Source organism: Mesitornis unicolor, unplaced genomic scaffold (assembly GCF_000695765.1).
Source record: "Mesitornis unicolor isolate BGI_N332 unplaced genomic scaffold, ASM69576v1 scaffold24075, whole genome shotgun sequence".
Taxonomy (NCBI): Eukaryota; Metazoa; Chordata; class Aves; order Mesitornithiformes; family Mesitornithidae; genus Mesitornis; species Mesitornis unicolor.
In genome coordinates, this window is record NW_010185159.1 from 50,546 (window position 1) to 62,631 (window position 12,086).

A 12,086-nucleotide genomic window follows, 5' to 3' on the forward strand; every position below is an offset into this window, starting at 1 on the left:
TGTACCTGCTTTAGGGTAGGTTACACAGATAACAGATGTGCTGTCTGGCTACTTTTCTGCCCTGCCTGCAGCCTCTGGTGTTATGATCTATTACACTGGCAATTGTGTCACTGTATGCAGTTATCTCTCATGCTTTTTTTTTAATTATTCCTGAAAAAGTCCAGTAATGAGAGGAATATGACAAGTTTGGTTTTTAAAATTCAAAGTAGTGAACTGGATTGTGCTACCACTGACAATGAGAATGAACCAAGAGATCTGTTCTGCCTTATACAGGGCAAAAATACACAGTACAGAACATGCCCACAGCCCTGACAGAGTCTGTTCTCCCAAGGACTTCCACTTCACCTATGTGATGAATATATGACAAGACACTGCTATCACTGCTGATACAGATTTAAAGCAGGTGGTTACATGAGAGCGATGAACTGACTTGCTGCAACTGCTAAAGCTTGAACAGTCTTAAGACCTGCAGCACGTGGAGAAAATGACCCCTAGAACAAGCTGGTTTACACAGTTTAGTGCTTCCTATGGTAACATTTAACCTGCTATGAACACAGATGTATGCATTATACTGGCATTAACAGACAGACAACATGGCCATAAAAGTCACATGAGATCTTGAGTTAGGATACTGTTTCTTCACCTTAGTAACTTTGCCAACTGCAAACAGTCAAAATTTAGAGTAGTTGTGGTAAATTGTTGGGGAAGAACACTGTAACAGACAGTTCATACAAACTAGCAGGCAAAGACTACTGGTCTCATAGCTGGAAACATTCAGGGATGAGATGCATTGATATTATTATTTATAATCTTTTTAATATGAGGGATGAGAACCAGCAGATGTGAAGCAGTCCCTGCTCTAACAGCCCATGTACCGCACCTGACGTGGAAGCTTATTCACAGCTCGGAGGTAGTCTTTGTCTAGGATGCAGTTCCCAAGAGCATTCCCAAAGCACCTGAGAAACAAAAGAGCTCACTGTGACTGAAAAGAACTCTTAATTCTCACTTAACTTCCAAAAATGTACAAGTACTGATCTTCACTTACTTGAGTGCTCTCTTCAGTCCATCTGTTACTGCCTCTTTTCTTGCCTTTTCTAGGGACAAGGCCTTAGACTTTAGGCCTTCGCTGACTCCATACCCTACATCTTCATGGTATGACCCATCCTGCAGTAAAATTTTAGAAACATTAAGTATAAGGGAATTTCTGCATATACAGCACGTCTCGTAATATTATTTGCTTTTAGCTGGTTGTTCTATAGCAAGGTCAATGTTTTGGACACCACTCGGTTCTGTGGTGTAGTCCAGTACTCGAGAACCAGTCTGACCTATGCATGAACTTTCATTCGCAGCCTTAGGTAATTTCTCAACTGTAGTCCAAGAATACCAAAAAATCCACTTACCTTAAGCTGAACTTTCACAAATGCACAGACCCCCACATAGAACCTGCCGTTGTTAAGGTCAACAAAGTCTGGGGGAGAGAAAAGTAACATCCTAAACAAACAAAAGACTTCTGATCCACATTTAGATCTTATATTGTCCTTTGAGGATGTTCATAAGCCTGGAACACCCTTGCTGAATGTGCCCAAGATACTGTATTCTATTAAATGGAGCATGACTTAATAAAAATACTAACTGTAGTGTGAGAATGCTGACTCGCATACATGCTCTGGACGTGTTATGTGATACTTTCCAGCTATCACTGGCTAGACCTCACCGTGCCACTACACGTAGAAACTTAAACAGATAAAAGAAGGAAGTGTTGAAAAAGTTACTTCTTATTCTACTACATATCCTAAACTTTCAAACCACAACAAATTTTTAAGCTGAAAGGAAAGATTTAAAGCATCAATTTATAATAACAGCAATAGAAAAGAAATTCTGTTGTCTGTAAAAGTAATTTCTTTCCTATTACATACTAGAAGTCTCCAGTTTGTGTAATTTTGCACAAAGTTTCATCCAGGACAGAGTGACTGAAGATCTTAACAGGTTGCAATACAACTCTCAATCCAGAAACTCTAATCCACCTTATTTTACACCAAAAGCAATGCTATATAATATACTTAGGGCACTCTAGTTAGCGGTCTTGCAAGTCTGATAGAAACATTACATGTGTCTGAAACGAAATGCTTTGAAATTCAAGCAAACTGTACTCTGGGGTCCAGAAGTTCCGTACTCATCTGGTCTATTTGTTCAATTGTTTTTTAAACCCCATGGAAGTGCAAGCCCTTTTTCTACCTAGGAATTTTAAACAAAACATAACAGGACCCTTAGCTTTTGAATTGCTAAGGAATTACTTGGTATGGCATTATTTGAAAAAGATAGAAGTTTAAAGGATGTCAGTCCTTTCTTGACTTGAAAAGGGAAAAAAAAGGTGGTACAGAATAACATAACATGTTTAACGTGACATAACTTGTTCTATGTCTAGAATCTATCAGACTGAAGTAAAAAAAAATTACTGAAGGGAGTGGGGGGAAGGAAGGAGGTACATTTACACAGCTTTGTTGAGCTCCTTCAACAACCAGCCTCCAGTCTAAGCATAGCAGATCTGCAAGCAAGGACAACACTCCTCTCGTAGGTACTATTTCAGCTATCGAGATGAAAGAAGCTTAAGCTTTAAAATAATCTGAATGCCATTTTCTAGAACTTTTCCAAGGCTTTCTACTGTAAAAATCTCAGAACCAGGTATTGGCTAGAAGAAGAATCTGCAGAAAAAGATGGGTCCCTAAAGATTAGAGGAATATTAACTGAGAATATTAACTTATTAGAATATAAAAATCACAGGTGAGTATGAAAGTTGGCTCAGGGCTGCTGGGTGTAAAATAGTTTAACTGTAATTACTCTCGACTGAGTGTTCCCATAGAGATCAGAAAACTTGATTAGAATTGCTCAAGAATAATCAAACACACTTAGAATAACGACTATGACATATTTCAGTGCAAGATCTAAAAAGAAAACAAACTCCTTTATTACTCAATTTCTCTCATTCTTACCAACTGCTAAGACACCTGGAAATTCCACACACCTCTCCCCATGTACTTTGAAGTGATCAAGTTCTAGAACAGACACGCTAGCCCCCACTCGAGAGACTTTTCCTTCAGGACCTCACAGTGAAATGAGAGGAAAGACTTCTTTACCCTCAGAAGACACTTACCCACGTTCTGCTGAGTGACTGAATGAGCCCAGCCATTGAAGCCAAACATCTCATTGGCCAGACTGATTACCTTGTGACCCTCGATGTAACAGACCTGGAAAGAAAAGCATATATACATAAATAGATATATAAATACATGTGCATGTGCACACATACATACATGCTTTATTTTAAAGAAGGATTACACACATCGTTTTATACTGATGAAACCCAGATAATGTCAAGGTTCAGATAATGTAAATAAAAGGATGATGGTGCAGAAGTTTCACCTCCTTCCAGCAACTGTGATGGGTGGTTAACATCACAACAAATACGACTTAATCAAGGGAAGGCAGAGCTAGCAGGCACTAAAGAGGGTAAAATGCAGCCAATGTTATATAATGCTTCATATATTCCAGTTGTGGGGAAAAATTTAGAAAAACACCTCAACGTTCCACAAGTAGAGAAATATTCCCTTGTAAAGGATGAAGCACTGAAAAATTAAGGGGTTTTTTTCCTAAGTGTAAAAGGAACCTGTGGCTCAGTAAAAGCCAGAATTTATGCTATGCTGCCTTTACATTCATATCTGCATATTAAAATACTAGTGGGAAATTACCTTCAAAAAGTAAGGATTAGTGTAACTTTTTTTTACCCTAGCTTTCCTGGAAAAAAACCTGTGAGTTGAAACATCTATGCATGTTTGTTCATACCTTTTGTCCCCCTCCAGCTTGCCGACTGCTGATATATTCTGGGCCCAGTCTCTGACGAAGAGCATGCTGGATAGCTTGATATTCACTTGCTGTGTATTGATACTTGACAAAAAGAAAGTAAGATAAATCTTCTCACTCTCCTTATTTCAGCTCCCCCACTTCTCCCTATATCACTTCTTTATCCCATTTTATGATCCACTTTTAGACTCGGGATGTAACAGCCAAAGAAAGACCTCAGGGGGTATGTGTGCATTGTATTTGTGCATTATATCATTTTTTTCCTCTTACTCTTGAAGTATATGTATACCACCATTAATTACTGAGCTGTAGCAACTCTTTTTCATTTCTCATAGCTACCACTTACATTAGAATTGAGATGAGCCAGGCCTATTAGTATCCTATTGAAATTTTAATGCAGTTGTAATCCTAGTCAAGGTTGCCAGGAACACACATTTAAGCTTCTGTTTTACTTCTCAAAAAAACCCCATGATATCTCTGTGACCAGCAAGAAAAGTGTATTTAAAAACTCCAACAAAACCAAAGTTTAACCTTACCCTACCATCATATGCCATCAGGGCAGGGAGGTGAGCAGCTCAGGCAAGCAATTAAAATAGAAAATTCTTGAGGAGTGTTCAGCAAATTCTCCTCATGCAGGGAAGGTCCTTTGAGTAACTCCAGCATCACTGGAAGCCTGAAGTGTTGTAACTTTTGCTTATTGTCTTAGTAGAAATGCAAATTACAATCTGTAAAGGTTAGAGAAACCTAAATGCATGCTTAAGGATTAAGTACTAAAAAGCTTGTGTTGCCATGCTCTGATGTGGGACAGAACAGAGGTTTTACCACCTAAGTCATAAGTATTATGTATATGTGTATTGGCTGCCCTAGCACTCAGCAGAACACAGCACTGGATTGAGTGTGTGCCACATAAGAAGTTCAAACACCTACCAAACCTCTCTATTTTCTATTTGGTTCTATTTAAACTTAAAGGAATAACTTTATCTTTTTCTGGCACTAGAATGCAAGCCTGTAACCTAAAAACATAAAAAGGGAGACTGCATATGCCTGTGTCACATCCAGTTAATACAGATAAAATGCCTATCATGGAGAAGAGAATTCACCACCAAAAGGTCTGTTCAGCCCAGATATGGTATGTCTTCTTCCAAATTATTTTTTATTTTTTTAAATTTATTTTTTCATAGCTGAGTGAAAGTAGCTGAATTGTCTGAATGTACTGAGAATGTGTGTAAGCATGACCCAGGCCATCTAGGAATAAGAGAGAATAAAATGAGGTCCACTTTTAAGTAACAAAATTAAAAAAAAATTTGTGAAGAATCCAGAGCAATTTATTATAACTTGAGGCATGCCAAGGCTGTCATGGAGGACAATGTGATATGCAATTAGGTATGGCATAGCTAGGGTAATGGATATGACTCCAGCCTTACTGTATCCAACTTTAAAATGAGTAAATATGCAGAGCAGATTTCCAGAAGTGCAAGCATAAAACTTCTATTTCCCTTTCAGGCAAAAGGAACTGACCTGCCCGAAGCAAGCAACTGAATTGTTTGTGCTGGAATTGTTGCTGCTGATGTGGCTTTCGCTGTCTTTCCCTTGACTTTCAGGCATCCCTAAAGAGAAGAGAAAATACAAACACTGATGATAACAGGACTAACAGAGTCTATATGAAGACGTCCAAAAGCTGATGAAGTCCCCTGCCCAGTGTGTATAACAATGTTCTGACACAGATGTGTTGGACATTACGATACTGTTATACTTCTCACTCCATGGAACTGCCACAGCCCCAGTTGGAAATTTGGTTTTTGATGTTGCTTCACAACAGTCAGAGCTTTTCTTCTTAAACACATTATGCAGAAATGGCTAGCTTCATCCTAGAAGCAGAGGCGCTGTTCTGGTCTTCCAGTCAAAAAACCAGCAAAAGTGAACCTAAATTAAATTAAATCAGTGAAACAAATATTTTATTTAAAGAACAAGTAAGTTATCCTTGCTAGTAAAAAAAAATAATTCAACAGCATCTGGATCCTGCAAAGATCAGCGACTAGAACAAAAAATAATGTCTTGAGTCCTTATTCTAAATATTAAACTGGTAACAAATGATGTTTTTATTTAATTTCCTTTTAGGTAAACGTGAATGCATTGTACCATTCTATGGAAGGAAAACCAAAATAATTCCACTTTCAGATTTCCCAGCACTGTCTTCTTAGATCACTTTCAATATCCATTAATACTTAGACTCTGATAAAAGGCAGAGGCAACTTTCTAAAAATTTAGCTGTCTGTACCCTGAGCTGTCAGTCTTTAGTTTAGATTACTGTTTGGACTGCAATCATAGTCTTGTGTTATGATGGCAACACACAAACCATGCAGACTTGAGAAACACATAGAACCTGTAAGAATGTTAAGAAGTTGTACTGATAATTCAGTAGATGGCACCCTTTTCCAGGCCAGGGTCCTGCATTTCCGCTCCACCCTGCTGCTGGAGAAATGGTCTCGCTGAGAGCCCATACAGCAGGCGTGCAAAGGAGCTGCAGCGGCACTTCTGTAGGAGCCCAGAGAGACTTTTATTGTATTTGCACTGATGCTGAGTACAACTGGTAGTCTATTGCTAAGATATTTGTATGCAGTACAAATACAAGAGAAATCAATATACATAAAAGACAGCTGGAGATGTCAAACCAGTTTGGGAAAGTCTAAAATCCTCAGTGGGCAACGTTATTTGACAGTCAGTCAGAACCTGGCTAGTATTATGTTTTTCTACTGTACTCCAGCTTCAGCACTTTTTAAAAGAAGTTCTTTTTCTAGTCTTTAAACAAGGAATCCAAAGTTTACTGAGAACCTGGCAAACAATTTCCAGAAGAAGGATATTAGTTGTTTCCTTGGCAAATATGAGGACTGGTAATTATGCTAGGTGTAGCTAAAATTCTCCTTAATATTGGTTGGCTGTAATTATTCATCTCAAGTCCAAAAGTTGTAGAATTGTACACTGTTTATACATTTGAATGTGTTTCAATCAGAGGTTTGCTGCAGTTTGTAGTAAATACATGTAGTTTTGGAAGATAACTTCTAGAAATTACTATTACCAGGAGACATACTTGTGATTTAAGCTGGCTACTGCCGCTGCTAAGCAGAGAATCCATTGCAGCCCAAGGGAAAGGATTAGAGAGGAAAAAAATAGCATCTGTGGTGTGTGCCAGAGGGAATCAAAGTTTGAACAATACTACATTTTTTTCCCACTCTAAGCAGCCCAAATTAGATCTTAATTATTATAAAGCCCTTGGGGAAAAGACAATGCATTAAATGTGTGCATTTGTCTACATAGCCCTATTACCAGTTTGCCACAAATCTTCATGCACAATAGGTGGGTGGCATTTTGAAGCAAAACTGCTTTAACTGAAACCAGTAATAAGTCCTTTAAGTTTTTATATGGTGCGCATCGCTGTCAGTCTGAATTCTTTAAAGAGAGATTCTTCTAATAAAGCTCCGAATAAGATGTGGGAATTGATTCTGAATGAGAACGAGGAAGTACAGAATTCTGCTGAAAACAGCTTTACATCACATGGTTTTAATCCAAAAGATCAGATGCCGCTAGAGAATACTCGCAATCAATCAATCAAAATATACCTCTTTACAATAAACAGTTTAAAAACATGTCAGTGGTTTGTATTCAAATTCTGTATTGCTCTACAGCTTGTGTGAAGGAGACAGATGATGCCAGCTTAGTTTCAGGCTTTGCCTGTAGGAGCAGTTTGCTTCAGCTGTGAGCCTGGTTACAACCAAATGTTCTATTAGAACAACGTGGTGGTTTTTTTCCAATCCAGTGAAGTGCAGCACAGCAAAGCCTTGTGTCTCAAGGCAATTGTCAGAGGATTTCCAAGTGACAGAACTTCAATTTCAAAATTATTAGAGTAGGAGCTCGGAAGAGAGAAAAGTTAATTCTACAAATGGAGTTATAAATCTACCTCAACAGCAGAGCCAGGAGCTAGGGAAGGCAAGGCACTTCCATTCCTCAGTAGAATATTGTTTCCTCACTCCCCCTCTCCTCACAACGTTTTAACTCCCATGAAACATTAATACTGAAGTGGATAATGAGCTATTGATGAGAGTACAAAAGAGCCTCAAACACCCTCCAGGGCCAGAACAGTGCTAGGAGACTGCCTGACTCATAAACTGGTGTTTAAAAAAGCTGTATTTTCAAACAGTCTTTAAACACTAAAATTTAAAGTTGCTCTGTATGCAAGATGATAAAAGCAGTTTATAATCAGTTTAGAGGCACCTGGGAATTACCATTTATTACCTCTGTGACTATTTTTTATTATTTAGAGGAAACTATTTTCAGTTTAGCTGGTAATGTTCTTGGAAAGCTTTCATATTGATGGAAAAAACCCCCCCACACAAGGGTACAGGTGTTGCACTGTGCTCCAAAATGTCACCTTGACAGACTAGAACAGGCAAAGAATCTTAACAGCTTTTTCTACTATAATTTGATCTTGCTTTTTAAAAAAAAAGTCAATGGTGCAAAAGCTTAAACTTTGAACATATCAGGTAGACAATCAGAAAAATGGTTGTTTTGGGAAACTGCTTAAGAAATAACTTTCAACAGCACTCTAGAAGTAGGTATTTATTTGCATGGCGGCAGTAAATGGAGCAGCTGCTGAGAAAAATCTGGGTGTGTACACAAATTCCCATGTAGGAAATAAACCAATCTTCTCCAACAGGCAGTGCTGAATTTAATCTGTACAAGTATAACTACTTCTGTAGGTTACAGCAGCAACACCTTCAATTTCCATGACAGTGTGCACAAAACTTCTAATTTTTGAAATGAACACCTCCTTACATGCAATTCTACTCTACCATCCATTACCCTAGAGACAGATTTTAGTCCTAAATCACCTCTTTTCCTATCAGCTCCCCTCAGTTCCCAGTTCTCTTCACATGTAAGGCAGAAGTAGGCAATTTTGCATCACTCTGGAATAGCTTCCATAGCATGAATTGCATATGTACAACTTGGGAAACCCTCAGCTACAACATGGCTGTTTCAAGAAATTATTGTACCATTGCACAATCATCTATAAAATATGACTTACTTTAACATAGGCTGTGCACTTTTAGAGGGCTTTTTACTCAACCTCATCCTTCTCTATGTGGTAAGTTTCCTTCATAGGGAAGCTTTAGTTTGCCAAGCAAAAATCTTTACCATTCTTTCAATAAATGCACTTCCACAGAGCCCACCACGAGCAAACACCCATGCACGTAGCAACAAGTGACTTAGCAAGCACTAAAGGTAATACCACGTATTTAACCTAAGGTTGCTGACACAAAAGAACCCCCAAAAAACAACCTTCAATTTTTTTTTATTTCTGTGGAGTATTCTCTCCTCTGCGAACTCCAAGCTGTTTTATAAGTTGATTAACCTGTTACGCAAAGGCTGCTTTATCTAACACTGATCTGAGGTGTACATCTTTTAAGTATAATGAGGCAGATGTTCCTAATCAAGACAGGCCTGTGCTACACCACAGTTTAAAGAGTAGAAAACAGATTACGAAATTGATGTGGGAAAATCGGTACAATCTAACTGTTCGGTTTTGACTACTGATAATATCTCCAAGGCAAACAACCTTGATCACTTGAGAAAACTGAGGTAACGTTCTGTTAACTTCAACAGAAGAAAAAGATATTCAGTGTTTTGTATGCACAGGGGAAGTCATGACACTGGATGTCCATTGCAGACTAAAGGTGGTCTCTCACGCTTGCCCTGATACCACATCAGTGTATCTTCTTAGTACTGAATCACACCAGATTTTGTAGTAAAACCACCTCGGAGCATAAAAAGGTGTAATACATACAAAGTTGGAGCTATCTGCAGTAATTTAAATACATTTGCTTTCAAGGCACGTGAACACCACTATAACAATTTCTCCTCAGTTACAGCCTGTTTCAGATCTGACGTACCTTCAAACAGTCCCACTTATTTCAGTGGAATCTATATATGTGGCTCCAAAAGCAAAATTTAACCCTTAGGTTGATCAGGCAGTACTATACTTACTTTTGGTATGTCTAGGATGATGATACCCTTCATTGCACAGAACAGAAAACGCTAATTCTGGTTACGTTTTTTACTGATTAACACTTCAATGAACACAGTGTAAAGCTCTTCCTTATCTTTATACAAGCTTAGCAGAATAACATAGTGGACTTGTGGGGGGAGTGTTTCTATTTAGACTGTTTGAATACCTCCAACGTCTGAAACAAAGCCTATCTGGTCAATTCCTGCATTTTTGGAATGCAGGATGAGAAACTCACCTCCTTACTCATTATGCTGAGTTTCCTGTCATAACAGCTTTTATACACTTGTCACAAATTCATCGAACATCAGTGTATCCATTGCAAGTTGCTGTAGGACCCTACTTCCCCAGCAATTACAAATTTAATTCCAGTCCAAATGGGTTAGGTTAACGCATGTGCTGCTGTGTTTTAGATTGCATATTTTTCAACATTTGCTGGATACACCTCCAAATGCGTTCCTTAATGTTATGTGTAAATTACTTCTCTCCTACATAGCTTTGTAATTCAGCATCCATTGACACTTTTGCCTTACAAAGGATCCACAAAGTTTCACTAGTTCAAAGTGCATCAGCAGCACCTTTGAAAACTTATTCCAAATGATTCTAAATTTGAAATACATTTGCTTTCTAAGAATATACATCCTACTTAATTTCTCACATTACTTAATTTGTGTTAATTCACAACTCTATAGAAAATGTTTCATTAAAGGGATTAACTGGTACTCCTTCATCAATAATCTTTCAATGATGGTATTAAAAAAAAAATCCTTACAACAACAAACAATGAGCCAGGTTTGTAGCAAGAGGTGCTTTGTTTTATTGCACCAAGGGGTAAAACTAAAGGAAAAGAGCAACAACTTGTTTGGCACACAAGCTTTTTTTCCAGGTGTGAAACAGTAACACCTTACAGTTACAAAACCAAAAAGTGAACAATCCACTCTTGAACAGCTACTTTCACATTTATAAACACGAAGTAAAGGAAAAGAGCTTGTTCTGGAGGCCAGAAGTGGCAGAAATATTACTCAAATACCATAAATTATTTATGTGGGTACTTCTTTCTAAAAGCCTATCAGACTGATTTACAACCACATCATTTATGTATAAGCCACTTTAGTCATTGCAAGGAAAAGAGAGCAGGCTTTTAAACTCAAGAGTAATGGCTTCAGAATGAAAAGGGAAAAGCAGCCTGTCCAATTCAATTCTAAGTGTAGAAAGCCTGTAGTTTTGCTAAAACATCTGAATTCTGTAAGCGCTGTGGGAGATCCATCAAACTGCAGATCATAAAACCATTGTGATTACAGGCACAGATGACACTTCTGGCAGCAAGGCCATATTAAACTGACACACTAATTAAGTCTGAAGTCTGGTTTTCTGTTTTGCTCTGGGTACACACTTTTTACTTATAAACGGCAAATCATTTACATTTGAAATTGACAGGCATGGGCAAGCCTGTCTCTAACTTCATCCTTCTGCTTTCTTAGCAACATAATGTATCCCTTTTTTGGGATAATTTAGGCTTGACAGAGGGACTTGCACATTATAGCATGCAATTACAAATTAATTTAAAATGGATTCTGTGCTTCAGCAGTTGAAAAGGACATTCAGGCTATTGGGACCTCTATGTATGTCAGCTATCTCAATTGCGAGAGGTCTGAATTACTGTATTTATTGCAACAAGATTTAAATTTAAATAGTGATAGTTTATATGTCAGTAACCATGTTATTCCTTGTGTAGTCTTATAGATCTATCCAATTTACTACAACCTCTCCTTTTAATGTCCCCTGGGAATAATGGCTAAGGAACTCAATGTTGCTTTTGGCTATTTACACCCAAAAAATCGAACTAGAAAGATTCCTGAGCAGGCCATTTGCGCTATCTGCCTGGATGAAGGCAGGGCTCAGTTAGAAGCTGGAAGTCTTTTAAGGATGGAGGATTTATCAAGGAAATCGAAGTTTGCCGAGGGTACATGTGCCCAGGTAGGAGTGGGGCTGAGCGTACCAGCTCTGGCATCGCATTTGCGGGCACCCCACAGCGCTGGTTTTCTTTACCCGAGGAGAGTCGCGTTGCGTCCCAGTGCTCCGATCGCGTTGCGCTCATTCGACCCGGGCTCCAAACGCCGGCTGGGCGCAGCTCCGTGGCCAGGGGAGCTCAAGCCTCGCCGCCGGGAGG

General features: G+C 38.6%; 1 protein-coding gene across 1 annotated transcript in view; it reads right to left on the reverse strand.

Annotated features, from left to right (window-relative positions):
- Positions 1-5,463, reverse strand: part of RAD52 (RAD52 homolog (S. cerevisiae)) — a 9,609-nt gene extending 4,146 nt beyond the window's left edge. Inside the window, exons 1-6 of the mRNA XM_010184753.1 lie at positions 5,377-5,463; positions 3,841-3,942; positions 3,152-3,245; positions 1,401-1,468; positions 1,046-1,164; positions 881-956 (exon numbers count right to left, since the gene is read on the reverse strand). Of these exons, the coding sequence (XP_010183055.1) occupies positions 881-956; positions 1,046-1,164; positions 1,401-1,468; positions 3,152-3,245; positions 3,841-3,942; positions 5,377-5,463 (546 nt within the window). The remainder of the gene's footprint in view (positions 1-880; positions 957-1,045; positions 1,165-1,400; positions 1,469-3,151; positions 3,246-3,840; positions 3,943-5,376) is intronic.
- Positions 5,464-12,086: the final 6,623 nt, after the last annotated feature.